This window comes from Cyanistes caeruleus, chromosome 2, assembly GCF_971803275.1.
Source record: "Cyanistes caeruleus chromosome 2, bCyaCae1.hap1.1, whole genome shotgun sequence".
NCBI lineage: Eukaryota > Metazoa > Chordata > Aves > Passeriformes > Paridae > Cyanistes > Cyanistes caeruleus.
The window spans coordinates 110,321,856-110,347,259 of NC_141702.1; the positions used below are offsets into that span (position 1 = coordinate 110,321,856).

The 25,404-nt window shown below is 39.6% G+C and overlaps 1 protein-coding gene across 1 annotated transcript; it reads left to right on the plus strand.

The window, feature by feature from the left end:
• On the plus strand, positions 1 to 24,685 carry HNRNPLL (heterogeneous nuclear ribonucleoprotein L like). Its single transcript, XM_086872169.1, has 13 exons — positions 1 to 470; positions 8,744 to 8,862; positions 8,976 to 9,213; positions 12,533 to 12,618; positions 14,447 to 14,543; positions 14,655 to 14,727; positions 18,674 to 18,745; positions 20,264 to 20,481; positions 20,665 to 20,786; positions 21,420 to 21,621; positions 22,490 to 22,547; positions 22,664 to 22,762; positions 23,905 to 24,685. Exons 1-13 carry the CDS (start codon positions 54 to 56, stop codon positions 23,958 to 23,960), a joined length of 1,857 nt encoding a protein of 618 aa, XP_086728295.1. The 5' UTR covers positions 1 to 53; the 3' UTR covers positions 23,961 to 24,685.
• The last annotated feature ends 719 nt before the right edge of the window (positions 24,686 to 25,404 follow it).

Consider the following 25,404-nt stretch of genomic DNA (forward strand, 5'->3'; position numbering starts at 1 on the left):
CGGGCGCGCTTCCCATCCATTAGAACCGCGTTGTTATCTGATGGACACGCGTAATGACCAATCGTGGCTCCGCAACCGGTCCCCCCTCGGCTCGGAGCCAATCGCAGTGCCGGTGGCGGGCGGGGAGGCGGGGCCGTGTGCCGGCGCGGGGCGGGCCGTGTGCGGGGGCCGGGGCGCAGAGCATCGCTCGGGCTCAGTGCCGCCGCCGGTTTCGTCCCCGCTCCCGCGTCGCCTCTCCCGCCGGCCGCCCCTTCGCTCCCGCGGACATGTCGTCGCCGTCGTCCGGAGAGCGGTACGAGGAGGAAGAGGAGGAGGAGGAGGAGGACGGCGCCTACGAGAGCCAGGCCAAGCGGCTGAAGCCCAGCGCGGCTGCCGAGGAAGGCGAGATCGAGTACAGCGGCGCGGAGGAGAGCGAGGGCCGGCGGGACAAACCCCCAGCGTCGCGCAGCGGCGGCGGCTTCTCGGGCGGGGTGAGGGACCCGGGGCCGGCGGGCAGGGGGGCGGCTCCCCTCAGGCTGCCGGCGGGGGGAGGGGGCCCGCCCCGCCCCTCCCGCGGGCGAGGCCGCGACCGCCCCCGCCGCTGCTCCCCGGGCAGGGGGGCCGTGCCCGGGGAGGGGCGGGGGGCTTCCCACGGCCACGAGGCCTTTCCGGGGTCGGGGCCCTCTGCCCGCTTCCCAGGCATGGAGGCGCTTCCGGCGGGGTGGGAATGGCGGGGGCTCCGGGCCGGGTCCTTGCTGCGCTCCGCGCTCCCCGCCGCAGGCGTGCGCTTGTTCCTCACCGCCCTCGGGCATGGGCTGAGCCTGCAGCCTGAGGGATGGAGGGGTGAGAGCGATGTGGATCTGGGAGCTCACGGATTGCCGCTGTTCCGCGGGTAGCTGTGTGCCTTTCGGGATATCGCCATTGCAAGTTTTGTGCCGGCCCTGTTGCTGAGCGTAACTATAGAAACACCGAGCGGGGGGGTGGCGGCGGGGGCTGAAACCGCGGCCGAGGGTTTCTTTCAGCCTCCGTTCTACCTTTGTGTCTGGCACCATACGGCGATCAGGCTGATCGTAAACCACTGCCTCCTGTTAAAATTAATTTCTAATTCTGCTTTCTCCTTCCCTCCCTCACACTGCTATAAGCACGGTGGTTCACTTTTTTTTTTTTTTTTTTTTTTTTAAAACTACGTACCTTTTCCTCGTGAATTTGCATCTAACTATTAAGGCAGTCCTTGACCCATAAATTTGAGCTAACGAGACTTTTCTGTTACTGCTTGATTCTTTATCTAACTAGTTGTGTATCTGATTACAACCATTTTTCTCCTTGATGGCTCTTTCTGTTTCTTACTTGAATAAGCCAAATCAAGAAAACATTGATTTAATGTCAAGGCTTCAAATTTGGAATACCCGTTTTGTGATTTGTTGAAATGAACTTGCTTATCACTGGGATGAGTTAATGAGGGAGCATTTGCTTTTACCATTTCTCCAGAAGCTAAATCTATTGATAGAGAAGGTGCCTGCTAAATTTATTGTCCTCGTTTAACCCTCTCCTGCAACCAAGCAATACACAGCTGGCTCCTGCCCGGGCTCATGGGGGAGAGAATGAAAAGGGTGCAGGAGAGGAAAATCCTGCTCTGCCTTCTTCTTTCCCCATTTTATATGCTGATTTCATAGGGTCTGGGATATCCCTTAGGTCACTTGGGGTCACTCTCAGCTGTGCATGTGGAGCCTTAGGAGGAGCAGAGAAAGCCTTGATTCTTGCTCAGCAGGAAGGAAAACTTCTGTACTAACAGCACTGTTTTGAGCATGTATCCAAAATATAACCCATACTGCTATGGAGAAAATCAATATTACTGCAGCCCAAACCATCACATTATTACAAAAGTTTCCTGATAAACTGTAACAAAATAAATTTCCGGAGAGAAGTGTTTTAACTCTCGAGTTTCTTGTGACAGAGCATCATCTTAGTTGCAGTCAAGACTTAGTCATGTGCTCTGTCTTAAAGGCCAGTGCTGAAAGAAATTGTTATACTTGCTTAAGTTATCTGGAGAGTTTGTCATGTAGGAGAGCTGAACGCCATGCAGTGAGTGTTTCAAGTAGAAAGGATATTTGACTTTTGCCTTTCTTCTTTTCTGCAGTACTTTTATGAAATCAACTAGTTCTTATATTTCTCTTTTTCCTTCTTTCTGGGCTCTGACTCAGATCATCTTCATGATGTCTCAGTTTATCCAAGTTTACCTTTCATGGTAAGGAGATCATGGGGCATGTAACTTCACCTTTTAGATCTCAAGTATGACATGTGCTGAGGCTTGTGAGTGAAGAAACTGAAACAAATGTGTAGCAAGTTGAGAACATGAGGGGTTTTCAGCAGCTGGTTGTATCAGTGGCAGCGTCATTGACAATTTATTGGCAAAATTGTATTCACAGATTCACTGTTGGAGAGGCAGAAGTTGTCTTGATGCTGGAGATCAAACTGGTTTCTTAAGCATAAGCTAACATCAAATGGAGATATGAAAAGTGAATGACTGAGTGCTTTTGTTAGTAATTTTATGTGAAGCTTTTAATAGCTAAATACCAGCTTCTATTAAGCAGAGTTAGTGAATGTGAATTTTCATGTTTTTTTCTCTAACAGATACAAAAATGTGCAGGAAACTTACTCTGTGACGTATCTTACTCGTTCCTCTGCAGGGAAATGTTCTCAGCTTATAAAAGTTGTATGTGGTTCAGACATACAAGATGAAGGTAGGCTGAGAGGAGGGAAGAAGTGTAAGTGTCCTGGATTGCTCAGAAGAGAGCAGAAAAATAAAGTAGGAGGATCCATAGCTAATGGGGAATTAGGAGGAGAAATGGAAAATTATGGTGAAATTATGATGAGAAATGAATGATCAGAGTAGAGTGATAGGAGTCTGGAAGCTTTATGATTTTTCTTTTTTTTAATTTTTTTTTTAATGTATTTTTCCCTCACATATGGCTTGGAATATCAGGAACTGTACACTCATATGGATTATATGCCCCTGTATAAAAGCTCTTTTGTGCTAGGACTCCTCTGGCAGGTTGGTGGGATCACCCTCCTGGGCTGTCTTTATTATTGTGGCAGTTTCCTGTTCTGGGATTGTTGCATTCGGCTGAAGAAGCCCTTCGTGCCTCTATTTTTATTTTTTTTTCTTTTTTGTTTGTTTGTTTTGGTTGGTGTCTTTTGTTGTTGTGGGGGTTTGTTTTGGTTTGATTTTTTGAAAAGGGTGCCTAGAAATCTCTATGTGAGATCCAGAGGGAAACCGACATTTGTTTTGCTCTTCATTTTCCTCTGTTTCCCGCTTGTGTGGGCACTTCTCGTAAGCCAGAGGTGTACCCTCTCCTTCATGGCTCATCTGCAGGCTGAGGAGCAAGGAGGGCCAGGAACAGACCAGGATGTTGACCAGGGAAGGAGCAGGATGTGTTCATGCAGAGTATTCAGTGGGAAAGAGTGTGATTTAGAAGAATGACCTTTACAAGAGCAGTGTTGAGTGGTGGTGAAGCCCTGTCAGAGGAATCACAGTTGTAGTGTAGCAGAGGGTCAGGACACTGTGATAATGTGGGCTGAGAGCTGTGTTTAAGGGAATTTTGAGGACCTTTCAGCTCCATCCCCTCTCCCTCCCTTTAATGTCAGTTTTATGGAATAATGTCATATTTATACAACCTGTAGCATCCACTTCCCTCACTATCTCTGAGATACCTATTCCTAAGCATTGTTGTGAAGTCAGAAAGATCTATTATCCTGTTCTTATGGTTGGGGAAGGTGAGATGTGGTGTCTAAATACACAAACAGAGCTATCAGCTGCTGCAGGGTGAAACAGGGTTGTGATCTTGCAGCTTCTCAGCCACTCTGTTGAAACTTCCTGGGTGCTAAATGGAAAGCAGCTCTCCTTGCAACTCAGTTGCTTCGTGTCTAACACGGGCTATGTGGTAACAGCAGCTGAATGCAACGAGTTCAGATCTTGATCTATTTTGCAGTAACTTGTCCATGTCTTAAATGAAGTCCATCCTAGAAGCTGCTCTCGAGTAAATGTAAATAATCTTCCCTCCTTTGTCCTCCTTCAAAAAAAACCCAAACCAAAACATTACCCTCAGGCTGGTTCTTCCAGTATCTCAGGCCAAATCTCCTGATGATGTGTTGTGTAGGGTTTTGTTTTGGGATGGTGTTTGCTTGGTTTATTTATTTATTTATTTATTTATTTATTTAAATATCTATTTTTTAACATATTTTAAGGATATTCAGATTGTCATGAGCAGAGAGAAAAATAGAATAGACTGTTTCAGTTGGAAGGGACTTGGGACAATCATATGGTCCAAATACCTGACCATTTCAGGTCAAATAGAAGGGGTCATAGTGCAGGTACTCTTTTTTGTAGCACTTGAAATCATTGAAAGGATGCACTGGTAGAGATGCATTAATGAAAGAGAAGTGATACCTAAACTCATCCAAATGGGATGTATGGGGTGTGATTAATCTTAACCCCTTTCTTCTGTGTAGTCCTGCCCCCTAGGCCCCTAAACCAACCAGCAACAATAAAAAAAGCACAAATCCAGGATATATAAAACTGATTCATTCTTCCACTGCCATGGAGCCTTAACTTTGTCTTGTCTGCTTGGTTCTTCTGAGACACTTCCCCCCACTCACCACCAGTTCTGTTGTATCTGTAAAACAAATTTCAGACCAGTTAAGAGGTTTGCAGAGAGAGGAGAAAGTTGAGAGTGAATAAGATAATCTGAATGGTGAGAAACTAAGTAAGAGTATATTTAGGTATTTGGCAGAGGGAGTATGAAGAAGTGCCATCTTTTTGCAGCAAGGGAAAAAAGAGAGATGGAGGAGGCAAATAGTGAAAAGAAATAAGAAGATGCTCAAAAAAAGGTAGTACAAATTAATAGGACTAAAATGAGTATACTGACTGCAAGATGTCTGACTGGAGAAAGGATAAAGGACACATTTTTGTGCAAACAGTTGGTGAGAAAATTCTAACTTGGAATTGACGAGCAAGAGAGGCATTGTCCTGCAGCCTGTGATGACTTTCTTCCTTTTTGGATTGGCAAGCTGTAATTAGTTGGCAAGAAATCATTGATATATTTTAAATGTTGTCTAGAGGTATGTAGGTCACCAAAAAATGGATGTAAAATGCCACAGCCATTCTTTGAAGCTGCTTCTGTTGCAGTCTTAGGTATGTGAAGTCACTTGTTTGAGCTTCATCTGCTTGGATATGTCAGTGCTTCTTCTTCTGCCTCAGCTTTGTTTCAGGGTAATCATTTTTATGCTCCTGGTTTCTTTCTTGAGGAAAACCTTTTCTCTCCTTGTTGCTGGTCTCGAGCAGGAAGTCTGTTCCATTATCTATTTAAATTAACTGCATTTTCTGTCCAGCCTAATGATTATTCAATCATTATTGAGCTTTCAAGCACCCTTAAGAAATATATATGTATATATTAATGATCCAGCTGTAACATCGGCTACTCTGCTCTCCTGGCTTTGGTGGGGAGTGCAAGTGTGGTGTTGGAGTTTTGCATGGGGCTTTGTGCTCTGGTGGGAGCTGAGTTACTGAAAGACTCCTTTGTAGGCAGAGAAATACTGGTGGCTGTTAGTGTGTGAGCAGATGCTTTGATATAACCTTTGTCTGTGTGCCAACTGTAGCACATGTAGCTTTCAAGATACAGTGGCTGTGAGATCTTGGTCAAAATCCTGCATTGTTTATCTCTGGGGAGAAATTCCAGTAGCAGCTGGATGAGCTGTGAATGTTCTGACCTTAGCTGTGTGCTTTACACTCTGCAGACAGGTTTGATTTTTCATGTGGTCTGGTGGTTTTATTTCTCCTAGAGGAAATCCAGGGTCATTCTAGATTTGCTTGATACTGCAGCTTTGTAGCTGCAAAACCTGTTTGACAATAATATGTGCCTGCCCTTTATGAAGACTTTCCTTGCACCCAAATATATTTCTGTGGCACGTGTCCCCATCTTTCACCAACCCATGTGCTCTCTGAATGTTAGTTTGAGGCGTCCTGGCTCAGGACTGGTTTGTGCTTGATTCTTGTGCTGCCCTTCACTGCTGCTTGCTAGAAACTATTTGGAGTAAAGCAGAGACCCTCTGATTTTGCCACCTCTGTGGTTTTATGTATATAAAAGTGGTTCTGAAATTCTCTGTAGGTAAGTCCTTAGGTTCCTGGCAGGTGGCTGAGCTATCACTCGTTTGTGTTTGGGTTTTTTTGGGGGGGGGTGGGTGGGTTCTTCTGTTATTTGTTTTGGGGGAGTTTTTTGGGGTTTTTTATTCCATGCTTCTCGAGCTTCTGTACAGGTTACTGTAATGGCAGTTTTTGGTTCTTTCTAAATCTCTTGTTAAACCTTGCTAAAAGAACACTTTCTGTATGATGATTTGGGAGAAGGAAATGGGGATTGGAAAGCCAAATGTTGCTTTAATGACAACAGAAAGCAAAATTTGTATTTCTTGATATTCTGCAGAAGTGCAGACACCTGTACATGTTCATGTAACTCATGGATAATGGATTTGAAGGTGCAAATGTGAGTCTTAATTTTTGAGAGAATTTGCACTTCTAGAAAGATCTGTTTCTTGCTAATACCTGCTGCTAGATAAAATTACAAAGGGATGCATAACAAAGAAACATGAACTGAAACAAAACCAGACATTTGAGCTGGGAAGGGGAGGAAGAGCGAAATACTTTTCTGAGTACCTTTTCTGCTTCTCTGAAAAGTTTTATGTGATTTATGGAGATATTAGTTCAAAAAAGTAGTGAGTAGCAAGTATTACGTTGCTAGTAACTGTTCCTTGTGGTGTGACTGCTTTGATGAGCAAATCATTGCTTGTATTCACCATGTGATTAGACAGAAATATTATTAGATGGGATTTCTCAAGAGTATTAAACCAAAAAGGAAATGCATCCCCCTGGCACTAACTGGGGTCTTAATATAGTGGCAAGTATGCAGGGCAATGAATAATTTATGTAATTGTTTTTGATTGTTCTGTAGACTGTAAATAAAGGTGTATGTTATTTCAACACCTTAGAGTAATAGGGTTTGCAGGAAAAAGTGGTAGTTTTTGTTAGTTTTCTCTTGAAGATTTTCTCACGTGCTTTTTTCAGCTTTGAAAAGTGTGTATGTAGGTTAAGACCATATAAGCTGAAAATAAAATCTCTCTGGAGTTCTGTTCCTTCTGCAATTACCTAAGCATTTGCAGTTCAAAGTATTAATCTTTTGCGACTACTTTGATCACTGCACCTGCCATACACCTGAGCTGATTGATTCAGGATACAAGGTAACTTATGCAAATATCACCAGTGGTGTTTTCCCAGCATTGCTGCATTTCTTATTCAAAGAAATGTGCTGTCACTTAAAATGCTTCAGTACTGCAAACAAATAAAATGTAAGGTAAGCTTAAAATACTACACAGCAGATTGTTCTGACATCTGAGGAAGCCTGAAGTGCTGGCTTTTGATTCAAACAGAATGGTCAAATCCTCGATTTAAATAAAATCTGTAATTGTTTAGTGACAACTGTACGTGGAACACAGGAGTTAAACAAACAAGACTCAATTTGTAGTTATCTGGAACGTGTTTTTTCCTGGCATCTGTAGTTCAAATGGACTGAGAAGAGAGGAATGTCTAACAGTACTAGCAATCATTGTGGTTACTTAATTATTGGAGCTCAATGCTCCTTTGTGCTACAAATGAGAATCTCTCTCAAGTTCCAGAAGATTGTGCTGCTGTTTTAAGAAAAAATAAAAAATCAACAAGACTTGATCTGTTAGATGGAACACACTGATTTACTCACTAAATTTAAATACATCAACTTCATACTGCTGTTACAAATATGAAATTTGCTGCTGAGTGTTTGCAGTATATTTTAGTGTGCCCTTTATTATCTCTAATCTTTTTTTGATCATCTCTCATTATTGGCTTGCATTCTTCTTTTATTTTCTTTTTTTTGTTTTTTCTCCCCTCCATGTCCTAGAATATTCAAAGTAAATTTCAGCCTTACTTCAGGGTTTTCATGGAAAGATGAGCTGATTCCAGCCCAAATTCTTCATTTGCACAGAACTGAGCCTGTCTGAAAGTACCTCTGAAAAATATTTATGGTGGGCATTCTGTGTGCTAATGTATGACGTCTGGATCCATGAATAGTAGTCAGCCTTGGGGTGGAAAGAGCCCCATATGTACAGAAATCGTGAGTTTTTAAAAATGTGCGTTCAGAATTAGAAGGGAGGTTGGGTTTATTTCAACCATAATCTGGAAGCTGGCATTTTCTTGCATTGTGGAGCATTGGAAAAATACTCAATTTGCATTCAGTTTACAGATGGCCCTCATTTGTTCTTGCTTTTTTATTCTCCCAGCCTGTCTCAAAAACATACCGGCATCAGCAAGCAGTGTCAGAAATATTTTAACTGTTGGACGTGTCCTAATTTTTTTTTTATCCTCCTAATGAATAGGGTGTGTGTAAGACCTCCTGCAACTCAATCAGTGTTAAATGCCTGCCTTTTTTTAATAAAAAAAAAAATCCTGTGTGTGCAAACAGATTAATTAAATCTGAAAAGCTTTTTATTTTAAGTAGACTTCAGCAACTGAACTTGGCAATCCATTTGGAAAGAAAAGTTAAATTATTTAACACATGCTTAGATTGTGCATTTAGATGGCTGCTTCTGGACCCAGTGTAGTGTCTACCAAGTATTTATTTTAGTTAATGATAGGAGTGTTCCTTGCTCTGTGTTGAATTTTAAAATGTCATTTTGTTGCTAGGATGCCGGGGGAAGTCATCACAAAGTCTCTGTTTCTCCTGTCGTCCATGTCCGAGGGCTGTGTGAATCTGTCGTGGAAGCAGATCTTGTGGAAGCTCTTGAGAAGTTTGGAACCATATGGTATGTCTTTGTTAGGAATTGTTTGGAAAAAACCATTTCATAAATGACAATTAGGGGAGCTGGGAGTTGTTTTGAGTGGGCAGGAAACCTCAGTGTGATGTTTCCCTCACCAGCTATGTCATGATGATGCCGTTCAAGCGCCAGGCTCTGGTGGAGTTTGAAAATGTGGAGAGTGCAAAGAAATGTGTGACATTTGCAGCAGATGAACCTGTGTACATTGCTGGGCAGCAGGCCTTCTTCAACTACTCCACAAGCAAGAGGATCACTCGGCCAGGGAACACTGATGACCCATCTGGTGGGAATAAAGTTCTCCTGCTGTCAATTCAGAATCCTCTCTACCCAATCACAGTGGTAGGTTTTGTCTTATTTATTTTTATTTTTTTTTGTGTCTTCACATAGGTAACACGCATGTTCTTAAATAAAGGTTTTTCAAGATGATTCAGTCTAGCACAGATGTTTTGCAATACATTTGAAGATTTCGGAAGTGAGGATTTTGAAATGTTGCTGCATGCTTCTGGAATATTTCCAAATGTGTTGCCACAGCATCAAGATTGATATTTAGGCTCTTGAGTGGTGTATGTTTAAAGAGCAAGTAATTTTTCCAGTAGGGAAGGGTTATTTCATTGCAGTGCTTCTAAAGTGTTTCCTTTGTGGAAAGGTGAAACCTTTATCTTCTGATGATCAATTCCAGTTTGATGGATTCTTCTTCACTTTTATTTGGGCCAACATATTTTCCTTTTTACTATTTCAAGTTATTCATTTTCATTTATACACTTGTATCCTAATTTATTGCCATTTATTAATGACATGTATACATGTTTTTTTAAGATACAGGTTTGGGTTTTTTTGGTTGTTGTTATTTAAAAATTTATGTTTTATCATGCATTAATTGCTTATATTTTCAATAGAAGATTTTATAGTAGATGTTAAATTTCATAAATATATAAATATTTAAATATATGTAAATATATATTTAAATATATACAAATATTTCAGGAAAAAATTTAAATTGTGTACTATGATACATGTATGAATTATTTGTTCTTAGGGATGTAGGATGGTATGGATCAATCAAAGTGTTTAGGGTGTGGAACTAAGTAACTTTATGCAAGCATTAAGTTTTATTTAATGTGCTGTATATTATGAGAGGAAATTGACTCATTTGACAGCTTAGTATTCCTGAAATTACCTCAAGTAGTCAGTTCCACATCTTGCTTTCTGCTTCACTGTCTTGCGAGTATCGATAGCTTTTTGTCTGTTGATTCATCAGTGAGTGATGAATTTTCTTTCTCCTGTCAATTTCCTTTATAGAAAAGCAGCCATGGTGTGAGTTGTTTTTTGGTGTTTAAAAACAAACGCGCTCTGAGCTGTGTGAACAAATCCACTGACTGAGTTAAAGTATTCTTTGCACATGACTGCAATACGAATTTTGTAAACTCCCTTTCATTCATGCATTTTAAATTTGCCTTGCGTGAGCTGCTGAGTTGAAGGTGGATGCTTGAAAAAACTGGGAGCAGAAGCCTGCTAGGAGAGTTCCATGGGAATTCTGAGGATGAAGCCTCTGGCACAGTAGCTCTCTTTTAAAAACAAACACACCCCCCACACCCCCCCCCAACCTCTTCCTTCCCACTGCCCCCAGCTGTTTCTTTAGCATATACAAATGAGTGCTAGAAGCAGGCAGATTTCCAGAATTACTGGCAAGCAGCAGAGGTCATTGAAGGCAGCGTAGTCACAGCAACTGGGGAGAGCAGCTGTACCCATAACAGCAAAAAATGTGAGAAAAATACAAATTTTGCGCTTGCCCAGCGGGTTAAAAACAGAATGGTTTAGGTAAAGTCTGCATATTAAAAAACCCACCCCCAACAAAAGAAAAAAAAAATGAACCAAACATCCTTTCCCCTCAAAAAAAACCAAAAACCAGACATAAAGCCCAATACTACTACTTCCTCTTCAACACTTCTTAAATTTGAACTACAGATAGAAAAAATAGATGAAAAATTGTAACCAGTTTTAAGTGGCAAGTTTGAATAACTGCAGTAAACTGTTGTAATTTTTTTAAAACCTTTACTTTAAAAACAAGATAGAGTTTTTGGAGAGAAATAGATCTGTTCAAAGACGTCTTGTGGCAGAAGCAAAATTCTTCTAAAATTTTGCTGCAGCCTATTTCCTGCATTGCAATTGTGGAACTAGCTTCTCTCATAGAATTCTTTTTTTTAAATTTTTTGAGGGATGTAACAACAAGGGCAAGAAGGGCATATTAACTAGTTGCTTTTCTCCCCTACATGATAGGGGGTGCTGGTGTTTTGAAAAGCTTTGCCCGAGATGTCATATACAGGTCTTTGAAGTTCATTTCCTTGTTTCCTTACCTGGGGGCAGAACTTTGTCAGGGATTTGTCTGTTCAAAGAGACTTTCCCAAAGTGACTGGTGCTGCTGCAGTCATTGCTGTCTATTTAGTCACACCTCGTAATTCTCACTTCTAAACCTTCTTTACCTGCATGAGGAAGGTGTGGTGTACCTTGGCAATTGAATTACCACATTCTAGTATGTATATAATGCCAGTGCTTAATTTTTTAATAAACAGCCTTCATTACTGTGTCTTGAACCACTTGATTGATTTGGTAATATAAAATAGATGAATTATGAAACATAATTTAAAAATCCAGCTGTGTGACTGCTGGCTAATGACACTGATGGGGTTTTGAGTAGAGCTTATGTTTTGAAAGACAATTTATTTTTTTTTGTTTTAATTAAGTGGCTGTGAAGGAATTTTTTGAGGGACAAATTGTGAAATGAAAGTCATATGAAAATGAATGTCACCTGGAGCTAGAAAGTTTCTAGGAATCTTTTCTCCCAAACAGGAGAGATGGAGGGCAGCCTTGTGCTGCCAAGAGTGCTGTAAATGATCTCACAGGTCTTATTTTTTTATGAGTTCAGGTAGTGTGGGCTGTGTTTGTTTTAGTTTTAAGAAATCCACATGCCCCCTACTCCTTTGCTTCCCAATTGCTCCTCTACTCTACAAAACATAATAATAAATATTATACCTACTTCCTTTGCCACTTCTCCCTCTTCACCCCCAAATAAACCTGAGGATGTACACCAAGATCTTGGAATGATCATTTTGGAGGTTCGATTTAGATAAATAAAAAGGAAGGAGCATAGCACCCACTTGCTTCAGGTGAATGGAAATTGTTGAAATTCTCTTTTTGATGAGCTATCTAAGTTTACATTTTCATCTATTCCTGGTTACTCTTTGAAAAAAAACATGAACTCAGCTGCTGGAATCTTATGAAATGGGTAGCAAGGGTCACTTTGTCTCTCTGCTGTGGTAGAACTACTGCAGGGCAATGTTTGAAAGGCAGCAGAGCTTGATCCATGGATGCATTTACTGGGTTTTAACATAGTTGAAGATACTTGTTAAACGAGTATTTACATGAGTACTTCTTACAGAAGTCTTTTCCTGTTTTGCAGATTTGATTCCCTGTAGTATATTGATCCATAAAAATGCCAGTCATCAATGTGTTAATTGTAGAGGGGAAAATAAGAAATGGAAAGTTAACAAGCCTTTTCTTTGCTCCTTGGCATTTAAATGCCACTGCAAGAAAATATTCTGAGGACCAAAAGTGATTGGAAATTCATATCTGACTAAATTTCTTTTTTCTTCTTCCTTAGGATGTTTTGTACACTGTGTGCAACCCTGTTGGAAAAGTCCAGCGCATTGTTATATTCAAGAGAAATGGAATACAAGCCATGGTTGAATATCCTTTTTGAGTGTGATTTTTATTTTGGGATTTTTTTTTTGCTGTAGGTTCTTGGCTCCAGATAGGTTTAACATGCAAATGTCAGAAAGATACCGTGTGATTTTGAGAAATTATTTCTTAATTTCTGTCTAAGACATGGTAACTTCTAATTTTTGTATGTCTGTAAGACCAAGTAGTCCTTACACATTTCATCTTTGTAGGAAAATGGCATTGTCAACAGTGGTTGATAACCATATTTATATTCCCTCAGGCCTAATAATTTCAGACATGAATTGTGTCATAGATTTGATAACCCTTTATACACATAAGTTTCATGGCTTCTGCCTGTGTTGATACTCAACAAATGGGTAAGGGATTGCAGAGGTGCAGTTTGTCTTCTTCAGACTCTTTAAAATAGTCCCAGTATGCACTGCTTGCCTACTATTTTGACTTTATAAAGCAAAGGCCATCCTTGACCTTGATTCTTGGGCATCATATGTTGAAGAAATTCCCTGCTCTATTATCCTACTGTTTATTCTGTTTGCAGCACTAAGTTGTTCTTGGCTTGAATGTTCAGAATTGTTGTGTGTTGCTGTGGTTTGTGAAGCCCAAAGTCTGATATGATTAGGCCTTAACTGACAGCCCTCTTCCTAAAGCTTTATTAACATCCATTTTTAAACTGTTATCTGGACAAAATTTGCCAAATTATTTGGAATTACTTTGTGATTTCAGATGCTGCCAACGTGATGGTTGTATTGATGATTTTCCAGGCAAAGGGAACTACCTAATTTCTATTAAATCAAACTAATTGCTATTCATCTATGTAGAAAACTTAAACCATGTGTCCTAACAGACAATAATTTGACTTACTGTATGTATTAAGCTTGTCACAAATTGAATTGTCAGGATTAGATGACGTGTACAGTTAGGGGTTATTCTTCATCTTATGAGAGATTAGGGGAGTTGTGGGGAGGGTCCTGCACACACCTAGAAATGATCATCCATATGTCCCTTGAAGTAGATTCTGTAACGTGCCTTTTATTGAAAATAAAACCAGCCAGCAATTGAAAGAAAACTCACAAATATGAGTGAAGTAATGCAGCAGCAAGGAAACAGTTGGGGGAGGCAAGGAAAATGAGCTTCAAGATAAGCCTTTTCTGAAAAGTTAAAAAATTTACTCAAATTTAAATGCTCCTTGAAGTACCCATTACTTGTGCAGCTCTGGCCAGTGTCAGTTTCTTGCAGGTCTGGGAAGCTTAACTTTCCTAATTTTTAAGTCCCACAGTGAACCTGTGTCACTTTGGAAGAAGCTGGACTGCAGGAATGTGGTAAAACCAAGGCACGTTCTGTTGTTTTGGACTTCTTCTAAAATGTCACTAAATGATATCAAGACATGGTTCAAAAGGTCTGTTCTGCTGCAAAGTTCAGGCTTTCTGACACCATATATTGCTGAGTATGGGTGAGATCATGGGTTGAGATGTGCCAAGGCTCTGGCACATTTTTCTGTTAATCACAGAACTAATCTTGGAGCATGGGGAGCATATGAAATAACTTAGGTGTTGGAGCCTGGTACATGCATCTGCCTATTGCACTTTTTTGAGGCAAAATCAATATTTGTTCACTCAAAGTCTCTCTTTTAGTTAAGTGAGATTTTTTGGCTAATGAGCTAAAAAGGGTGTACACTTAGTTCTTTGTGCTTTAAAGTAACTACTGTGATAAGTCTGTGTGGAGTTCTTGTAGTGTATACAATAGTCAAATACCTGCAGGCTTCCAAAGTAAAGCCCTATCACATAAAAGGGATGTGAATGAGATACCTGGGGAAAAAGATCCTTAACATGATGTGTATGTTTGAATCAGTGTTTTGTGCCCAGAAGGCGAAGGCTGCGCTCAATGGAGCAGATATCTATGCAGGATGCTGCACACTAAAAATTGAATATGCAAGGGTAATGCTTGGACCTTCTCTTTTAATTTTACTAAAAAAAAAAAAGAAAAACAAACCCAAAAACCCATATAGTCAAGGCTTAACCTCTTTCACTTTTACTTTATTTGAACAGCCAACTCGACTTAATGTCATTAGGAATGACAACGATAGTTGGGACTACACTAAGCCATATCTGGGCCGCCGAGGTAGGTTCTGATCCATTCTCACTGTAGCTGTTTGACTGTACTAATGCCAGCCCTTCACACGTGGTCAGGCTGTGTGGCAACAGTCCTTCCAAAGCAGGCCAGTGCTGCTGGAGGCTGTGCCACGGCAGGGAATTAACCCTGAGCCCTAGTGCCCCCTACTGCCGTGTGCTTGAGCCACTTAGTGCAACAAGGAGCCCACACCTCCAAGCACCTTCGCAGTTCTCAAGGACTTGCATTTCTCCAAGCAGCTCTCTCTCTTTGGAGGAGAGGAAACCTGGCACAGACTATTCCTTATAAGCTACAAACTTGCACACTGCTTCTCCTTCGAAAGGACTCTTTTCCCCTATGTTGGACAAGGCATTAAGAAGGATAGAGGACTTCAGCAGGCTGACTCTACACTTCATCATGCACCACATCGGCATCAGCAAAATAAAACCCCAAACAAACAAAAAAACCCTCTGAAAAACCTCAGACTTGCAGTTCACCTTGTCTGCATACTGCATGCACCACCACCACAAGTTTGTAAAGGAGGACATTTTCAGTACTTCAGATTTGTGTGGGATGAATAACATGATAGACTGTACACATTCTGTTCAAGTTTGTATGTATGCTGATCTTATTTCCCTTAAAATTACCACTGAGAAATCGAGAAACTCCAAAATTAAGAACCTCTTGTTGATATCACTGATGTTGTAATCTTGTTATTACTTGCTGTATGTGAGAGTTGCATTCAGACTTAACAGTGTAAATATTGTTTAGTAGTAGGGAAGTTCAATCCTTATATGCAGATAGTTGGAACTGAGCAGTGCAATACCAAGAAGTCCCCTCAGCTATACTTAAGTAATAAAATAGGGAGATTCATAATTGGTACAGGCATACTGTCTCTTAACTACTCAGCTGTAAAAATTCTCAGAGCTTAACTCATGTCAGTGGAAACTATGATTATATATGTACAGTCAAACTGCTGTCTAGCCTAATTCATGTAAAGTGTTTATTTAAAAATAACCAAAAATCTGTAACTATTGAGTGCAGTGTTCAGTAACCTATGTACAATAATGTGTTCAATGTAAAGTTAGAAAAGTGAAGACAATGTGACCAAGATAGAATATCTACTTATCAAAAGCTACATGAGAACCAGGGCTTTGGCTGTCTCAAGAGATTTGCATTTCCACAGTAATTCTGCAGAGACACTGGGCTTGTGAAACTGTTGTACAACTAAAAACTTAGGGCTTGGCTTTTCAAAATGAAGTTCTTGTAAAAAGTTAACAAGGGAGCTACAGTATTGGTTGCAGCTTGTAGATTATGACAATTTGTATCGGGATTCAAATTTTTTCTCAAATTCTTGAGTCAAAGAAAAGGGATTCTGGAGAAACTCAAGGACAAAAAAAAAAATCTAAAGGCTTGAATTTGAAATATTGAAAGGATTAATTTGACCCTTGTATCTTTTGATCATTGCAGTGTTTGGAGGCTGACTTGTAACACTGTGCATCTAAATGCATTATGTAATTGGTCTGCAGAGGGGTATGACTGTATGAACTAAAACTTCCCCAAATTTGAGCAAACAGTGGAAAATGAAAAACTTAGGATAGGTGTGGCTTGCTCTTTTCAAGAACCCTGCTCTTGTTTTTCTTTTATTACTGTCTCTATTTTCTATACATAAGCACCCTACTACACATAAGAGGAAAAAAAGTTAGACTTGTATTCTTTCTTTCTATCTATCTATCTATCTATCTATCTATCTATCTATCTCATTACATATTGTATGTACCATGAGTTTTCATTTACTATGATCCACATTCATTTATGTGGACAATGGGAATATAAATTCATGAATGAACAGTGAAATGTACTTGAGAAACAGGTATCTAGAGCAGTTTTGCCCATAAAGTAATCCAGGAGTTGTTGTTTTTGTTGGGTTTTTTTTGGAAAGAGTTTATGTATTTGTCCTTCAACTTACTCTTGCAACAGCATTATTTGGGTTTTGAACATAGTGTGATCTGAGCTGTAGGGTTCTCACTGCAGCAAAGATCTTATCCCAAAAGAATTTCATTCCAAGGTCAGTCATGCCAATAAATCCTTTCAGAATTTCACACCTGCCTTTCAAATGTTAGGAAGGAAATGCATTTTACTAATGACCTGTTTTAAAGAACTGTTTCTAGTTCCTTATGGTAATAAATTTCCCATAATCTTTCTCCACTAAAGTAAACATCCTATCAAGTGCCTGCTGCTGTGAACTCGTATTGCATTAGACTGAATGAAATAAACCCACCTGACTTAATATTCTACTTGGCTTTAGCCAGAAATTTCAAGCTGTAGTTTGGAGCATTTCTTTTGGTGGCAATACCAGCTTACTCAGTGATTCAAGGACCTGATGTAAAAACAAAACTAAAAATCAAGGAACCCAAGCTTAAACAAGGTTATAAAGAACCTTTCATTTCAGAATTATTTTAACACACGTCAGTTCTCGTGTTTCAATGCTTGTTTACACAAGTATTTTACTGGCACAATCCAGGGGCTTTGTTCAAGGAAGGAACAAGCATAGGGCAAGGAGAGACTTGCACCACCATGAGAAGGAAATATTTGTCAAACTTTTCTCTCAGAGTTTTTTATTTGAAGAATGTCATTCTTGACTATATTTTACTGTGGGCAGTTTCAAAGTATTTAGTTCCACAGATTGGAATTACAAAACTGATTTTTCTGAAAGATGATTACTGCATACAGTTTAAATGCTCAAAATACTTGATCTGACTGCTCATTTGCTTTCTAGAGCCAAGAGCTGGAGCTGTTACCCTGAAAAGGGAGTGGAAAAATAAACCTGACAACAGCAATCTTTTTTCTATATATTTGAAAGTGTTCAGGACTGCTCTCTCTTCAGATTTTACTGCCAAAGTAAATATCTGACTTGGAACCTGGCCTCAAAGTCCTGAGCAGAAAGGGCCACATGTGTTTTCATCTACCACTGTTGTGTGATCAAATAGTTGCTGTTTTTTGGGGAAAATACCTCCAACTGCATTGGGCTGGAGTTACTATTTTCAGCAGTCATACTTAAATATCCTGAGAATTGTTGTAAATTGATAAATGCCTTGCCCTATCTTTTCAATGTGGCTTTTTTTTTTTTTTTTTAATTGTTGCTTACCACAAAGAAATCTGGAAGTTTAGATTTTTTTTTGTTGTGCAGCATGGATCTGATTGGAAAATACAGCTTTGGCTGTGAGGCACTGCTTCCTTCCATTAATGTAGACCCCTTGCTTAACTTTATATCCTAGAGAACTGGGTTTTCTTAAAGGATTGACTGTTGTTCAAGTGCATTACTCAGTGATACTTTCCCTCAGTTGAACTGTTATGTGCTGCTGATAATGCCACAATGTACAATCCTTTCAGCACGCCCATAAATCAGTAGGTGTTCTGTAAATATATATGTACACATATGTAATGCTCTCTGTTTACTGATTATGAAACCATGTAATACAGGTTGTTGTTGGCTTATGCTGAAACTTCTTGAAAGAAGCCCACTTTGAAAATGTGTTGCTGTTGAAGCTAATATTATGATTCAGGTACTGTCTTTCAAAAGTACTGCATTTCAAATTTGTTTTAAGAGACACATGGGTAAATCCTGCTGTATGGTGTTTTCTATACTAATGTGTGGTGTCTGTTTAGGAGAACTATTTGGTATCTCCATAAACCTTAAATGTCTGCATCTCCTCATTGGCCACTGCCCCAAATCAACTTAAGTGCAATTTGTTAAACAGATGGCAGTCTTTTAATTTTGGTGTCCCAGGGCTACAGCTTGTGTTTTTAGACATAGAGTGAATGAGAAATTGTTTATAAAATTAACAAGGACTCAAAATACTTTTTCACTTCTTAACTAGAAGCTTTGTGTCTTAACTGGAGTAATCAAGTGTCTGGTTGTGCATACTAAACTGGTTTCTTTCCCTTCCCACGTTAGACAGAGGGAAGGGCCGACAGAGACAAGCTATTTTGGGAGAGCACCCATCATCCTTTAGACATGATGGCTATGGTAAGTAACATGGGATGACAGCTGGTTATGATTTCTTACATGCTCTGTGGAATTCTAAATATTTAATCAATGCTTAGCTGTGGTTCCCTTCAGCATGAGCAGTTCTGTCAGTCTGCTGTCAGTCTGCCTTCTGAAACACTGCTGGTTCAGTGAAATCCATGTGCACTATTGCCTCACCTCTTCCTGTCACCCAAAGCATTCAGCTCTACAGGTTTATTCCTTGGAAGAAAGTTTTCTTTCAGTTGCCATCACTCTGGCAATGGGTTGAAAATGATATCTGGATTGGGAAAGCAGTTTTCTTCTAGAAAATGGCAACATAGCATAGTCAATGGTTTGGTACAACAGAGAGCTCTGATGTCTTTGCATGCAAAGCTATGAATTGTTGATATTGGCACTTCTAATTTAGCTGATTCAGAAAAGGTACAGCTATGTGTCTGTAGAGAAATGATGTTTTGGAGTCAGCTCTATAAAGTGCTGTGTTTGTTACCAGTGCTCTCTGTAAGGCAAGACCTGCTGTCACTTTCATGTGCTGAGCAAAGACCTCGGGGTGGAGAAACAAATGTCCCCACTCACATGTGACTTTTCTAGGTATTTACTCTCTCAGCTCTCAGGTGCAATGTGGTTTGTCTTGCCCCTTTCTTTGCAAAGGTATTTTTGGTATTTTACAATGTAGGTTGACATCCTACCTACTCCTTCCAAAGGTTCTTTGAATCCCCAGAATTTCCAAGTGCCACCTTGATTCCGTGATTTTCTTTTTTCATTCTTCTGATATATCCTTCTACCTTAACTAATGTGTTCGTCTCCTCCTGTACCGTTTCCCTTTCATTCCTGCTTTCTGCTGTGGAAAAAAAAGGACAAAAGGTTCTTTTTATACTTGGCTTATGTGAATTTCACATTATTTCTGTCTCAGAAAAACAGGGATCTTCCCCTGGTCTATAATACTGGCATTTTCTATGAACCGGGGTACTGCTTACTAGTAGTGTCTCACCACTAAAAAAAAAAAAAAAAAAAAAATAAGAAATTGTCTATTTCAGTGAAACTTGTCACTTTATCTATAGTGGAAAGTAGTACCACTTCATTTTGCATTTGTGTGGGGGTTTAAGTATTCCTGTTTCTTCCAAATGGGCATTTTGTAGAAAGACAGGCTTCTGACTTAATCTCATGTCTCTGGGAAAAGGAGCTGTGTCATCTCCTGACCTCTGTCTCACTCCTTTTGGTTTGTTTTCCCAACTTTGTAATATTCTTTCTTGGTGTCATGTAGCTCTGTTACTAGATGGGAATATTTCAGAATGTTGATTTTAATTATTTTCTCTGATACATATATGTTCTAATATTTTGCACGCTGCAGGGAAGATAACGATTAATGATTTTTGTAATTACTGTAATATCTTTTTTCAGCAATTGCCATAACCTTCTGCCCCTTCTTTAAATATGCATTATCTGTGTGGGCTTTGATGCATGATTACTTCGTGAAAATTATTTCAAACAACGTAAAAACATGGTCTCTCATCTCCTTAGGCTCCCATGGACCTTTGTTGCCCTTGCCAAGCCGGTACCGCATGGGATCTCGGGACACTCCAGAACTTGTTGCTTATCCGTTGCCGCAGGCGTCCTCCTCTTACATGCACGGTGGAAATCCTTCTGGGTCAGTTGTCATGGTTAGTGGGTTGCATCAGCTCAAGATGAACTGTTCAAGGGTATTCAACCTCTTCTGCTTGTATGGAAACATTGAGAAGGTAAGGCATAATTTATCAGAAACTTGGAAACTACTATACAAAAAAAGCTTGTCTGAGCCTCCAAAGCCAACTACTTTGGAAAAAGCCTGTCTGAGATTGTCTAAAAATATATCCTAATGTTTTATAAAACTATTGGTTGAGCTCTTTGTTGCAATGTATTTTTTTTTACCTTATCTATCTTAGGTGAAATTTATGAAGACTATTCCGGGCACAGCACTGGTTGAAATGGGTGATGAATACGCTGTAGAAAGAGCAGTCACACATCTCAATAATGTCAAGTTATTTGGAAAGAGACTCAATGTCTGGTAAATATGTTTTATCAGATTAATAGTCCACCAGTGGGCAGATGGAATGAAGTTTCAAAGGGACAATGTCACATTACTCTGTTATCATCATTGGAGTTATGATTTCCAATTTACCAGTGTTTATTTTGGCTTTCAGCAGAAGGAGGCTGAATTTAGGTTAGATATAAGGAAGAAATTCTTTACTGTGAGGATGGTGAGGCACTGGTACAGGTTGCCCAGAGAAGCTGAGGGTGCCCCATCCCTGGAAGTGTTGAAGGCTGGGTTGGATGGGGATTTGAGCAACCTGCTCTAGTAGAGGCTGTTCCTGCCCATGGCATTGGGGTTGGAAGGAGATCAGGTCTCTTTCAACCCCAACCACTCTAAGATTTATTACTATTTATAATTTTATTTACTTATATTCATAACGCATATTGTCATTACATGGATTGGCCACAATAATAAACTGTATTCCCTAATGTGTCTTATCCACTCTTTCTGCATTTTTTTAAGGAAAGTGTCAAATCCAACTCATCCTGTTCTTACTGTATTCATTTCAAATTGTTATAAAGAAACATCAGCTCTTTTCTAGTAAGATAATAACCTGCAAAATATGATAGCCTTAATTATTTAAGAAACTTTATCCTTAAATTCCAGTGTTTCCAAGCAGCACTCAGTAGTTCCAAGCCAGATATTTGAACTGGAGGATGGCACGAGTAGTTACAAGGATTTTGCCATGAGTAAGAACAATCGCTTCACCAGTGCTGGCCAGGCATCCAAGAACATCATCCAACCACCCTCCTGTGTGCTGCATTATTACAATGTTCCCCTGTGTGTGACTGAGGAAACATTTGTAAAGGTAGGCACTTGGAGTGGCTGACATCCAGCACTTTCTGAGCTCTGCCCTGGCTTTTCATGGTGCTGCTTTTAAAAACAAGTAACTGGGAGGGTTATAGCAGAGCCACTGGAAGAGAGCTGTTCCTTAAAACACATTTGTGTATTAGCCCTCCTGGATACGTTCAATTCTAGAGTTACTGTCTCAATTTTAGTCATACTTAAAAAAAAAATCCTGAAAATAAAGTTGAGGAGCTTAATGTGGGGGTTTTTTTGAGGAAAGGGAAAAGACACAAAGCAAATTACATGGAAGTTAGGACTACAACTCACAAAGGATTTACTGACTCCTTGTAATGACTGTTAGGATGTTTTGGAATGGAGACAAGCATACACCTGGGACCCTTGGCACAGCTGTATCCTAAATGAACTCTGGATGCTTAAAACATGCAATACTGGGCCTCTTTAAGTGGAGGCAGTGGTAAGATTGGCAGTTCAGTGAGTTCTTTTTCAGTTCAATAAAATATATTTTTCCAACTCTCTCTGAAAGGGAACTCTGGTTCCCAAGTGGTGTTTTTGTATGTACAACTTCAGAGCTACTGTATTGGAGCAGGAATGCCAAAAAAGTAGAATTTGTTATTAATTAAATACGTTTTTGGAGATAGCAGTGATATCACAGATACAGAAGCCTTGTTTTACATACTGCAGAATAGTGTTCTAAGTAGTTACCAATCTAAACATATTTTTAAAATTATTTGCCATAAATTCTTGCAAACTGTCTTAAAAAGTCAGAATCTTCCTTTTTTGTGTGTTTCATCCAGGAACTTGGAATTTTTGCTTATTTGTTTATGTGCACTTTCGCTGGAGTTTTACCTCTTATTTTATTTTTGTGACAGTTATGTGAGGATCATGAAGTTCTCAGCTTTATTAAATACAAAGTGTTTGATCCAAAACGTAAGTAAAACTTGACCAGTTTGAGAAGTTACTTGATTCCAGTTTTGATCTGAGTATGTGCTGTCAGGAGGCCTTACTGATCCCCTCCTTCCCATTTTTATTTCTCCTTTTGACAGCTTCTGCCAAAACACTGTCTGGTCTGTTGGAATGGGAATGTAAGACAGATGCAGTGGAAGCTCTCACTGTACTTAATCACTACCAGATAAGAGTCCCAAGTAAGTAATCTTACTGCTGAATTATTTTTTTTTTTCCGTGGAAAAGGACTTTAGGATTTTGATAGCCACAAAAATTATCAGAGGGCTGGAGCACCTCTCTTGTTAGAAAAGGCTGAGAGAGCTGAGGCTGTTTATCCTGGAGAAGAGGAGGCTCCAAGATGACCTCACAGTGGCCTTCCAGTAAAGCAGGCCTGTAAAAAAGAGGGGGAGTGACTTTTGACATGGGCAAATAGTGGTAGAACAAGGAGTAAGGGTTTTAAACTAAGAGAGATTTAGGTTTTAGATGTTAGGAGGATGTTCTTGACTATGAGGGTGGTGAGGCACTGGCACAGGTTGCCCAGAGAAGCTGTGGATGCCCGATCCCTGGAAGTACTCAAGGCCAGGCTGGATGGGGCTCAGAGCACCCTGATTTAGTGTGTGACATCCCTGCCATATGGCAGGAAGTTGGAACTGGATGATCCAATGAGATGATCCCTTCCAACCATCCCCTTCTATGATTCTTTCACAATAAATATAGAGAAATTTGCAATAATGTCTTGAACAGAGGATTCTTTAAATTACTCAGCTCATTGCTCTCAATTTACTGCTCCTGTGGCATGTTCCCTTTGAAAGCAGAAATTGTGAAGCCAAGCTGAATTTAGCTCCAAACTAGCAAGAATAGAGTGGAGTGAGTTCACCTGCTAAACAAGTACACAATAGGCCAGATCTGCACTGAACAATTAAGACAGTTTACTTGATTAAATTAAATTCTTCCAGGTGTACCCAGACATAATTTTGAATCCAGGCCAGTGTCTAATATTATTTTAAACTACTTTCACTTAACTGTTATGAGTTTGCCCCCCTGTGAAGTGTTAACAGTTTAAATATTTTCTATTCCCCCCACACCTTTGGTCCACCTTCTTAATAATGGAGGCAGAATATTTTTGAAGATAGTATGGAAAGCACACTGTTCACAATTTCAGTTTTATCTCAGTTTGTAGAGGTGGTAACAGCAGAAAAGCTTTCTCTTTCAATGTGAAAAAGGCAAACCCCAGTGGAGGTGTGAGTGTGAAATAGACAGAACTGGTGAACTTGCCAGGTTATGGAAGGTGGATCAGCAGGAGAGCTGTGCCCACGGTGTGTTCTGTGTTGTCTCCTTACAGATGGCTCCAACCCTTACACCTTGAAGCTTTGCTTCTCTACTTCATCCCATTTATAGAGAAGAGGACAGCATGTTAAGAGCTACGTTCACTCCGATTTGCAAGTTAAAAACTACACTTCGTTCACAAAGCTCTAAAGTGGTTGTTCTAATGTTGCCTTGTTTCAACTTAATTCTAATATCTTTTATCTTGTTTTATAATAAATGGATGTTCCTTCATAAATACAAACCAGATTTTTTTTTATTTTTGCCTCTGAGAAGTACATGTTGTAAGCTTACTACAAAGTTTGTATTTTGTTAGTGTAGTATCTTCAAATGTCTAAAGAAGCACCAGTAGGATAAACAAGATTGTTTCTTTTCAAAAAATGAAATATATTTGCATTTTCAAAATGTTAAAGATTAGCAAGTATTTTTCCATTTGTAGTCTTAATTGGCAGATAGAACTATTACAGCAGAATTTTAAATGTAGAACTTGTTTTTCAGTATGTTAAGTAGTGAAGTATGTTGCAATACTAAAAAGAAGCTTGTATTTATAAAATGCTTTGATTGGGTTAATGTTGCACATACTGAACTTTTAGTAGTATAAACTTGATTTATAGTTCAGACAGAGCTAACGTAGAAAATTATTAAATATGTACACGTGTATGGTATGATTTCATACTTATTTAAAGTGGGGTTTTTTGGTTTTTTTTTTAAAAAAAACTATTTTCCATTTGCATTAGCATGATGCCATCCAGCTAGTCCCACCATAGGGGCCTTTTAAAAATTAAAATTGCAAGCCTGTATCAATGTGTTCATCCTCATTTTCCATGATTTAAACTTAAATCTTTGGTGTTTAACATATCCTTTTGACTCTTTTTTTAAAGCAGTGTTTATGACTTACTAAATGGTAAAAGCTGTGGTGGGTGGTGGCAACGTGGATTGCAATAGAAACCAAGGTGGTAAAAACAGTTAAAAGAAAAAGAAAGCCCCCACCATATCCTTTTGTAGCTGGACAGTTAATTTAATGTTTTCTTCTGTCTGATTTATCTTAAACATCTATTATGACCACGGAGGAATTAATTGGGTGAATAGTCTTGGCTGGTCTGTAGCTTAAGCTGAGGTAATCTCAGGTAAAGTAACTGATTATGTGGTGTGAAATCAATGAGGTGAGAAATCTTTCACTTCATAGAAGATGATTTGTTCTGGCCCAGTACTTTGAAACCTGTCTTCTGGAACTGCAGTTGTGTCTTATTTGGGCTAAGCCCCCACAAAAGGAAATCCAAGCAGAGGAGTTTGGGAGCTGTTGTCCTAGATTCTGTGTGTGTTCCTCTTTCTGAATTTGCAGTGGATTGTTGAGGGCCTCTTCCAGTTCTGTTCTTAGTCACTGCAGAGAAGTTACTTTATCAGCTAGTTTATGCTTTATCTGACAAGTTCTTTGTTCTGTCTTTATGGATTTTATCTATATCCATCCTTTATGCAAGATGATTTGTGCAGAGTGCTTGTCCTTGAGAGGTTATGTTGT

What these genes read in the sequence shown, in the direction of transcription:
- HNRNPLL (XM_086872169.1), top strand. Translation starts at nt 54, where the DNA reads ATGACCAATCGTGGCTCCGCAACCGGTCCCCCCTCGGCTCGGAGCCAA. An exon ending in CTCTCTACCCAATCACAGTG is followed by an intron (nt 9,214 to 12,532) that starts GTAGGTTTTGTC and finishes CTTCTTCCTTAG; the next exon opens with GATGTTTTGTACACTGTGTG. An exon ending in GGAATACAAGCCATGGTTGA is followed by an intron (nt 12,619 to 14,446) that starts ATATCCTTTTTG and finishes CATGATGTGTAT; the next exon opens with GTTTGAATCAGTGTTTTGTG.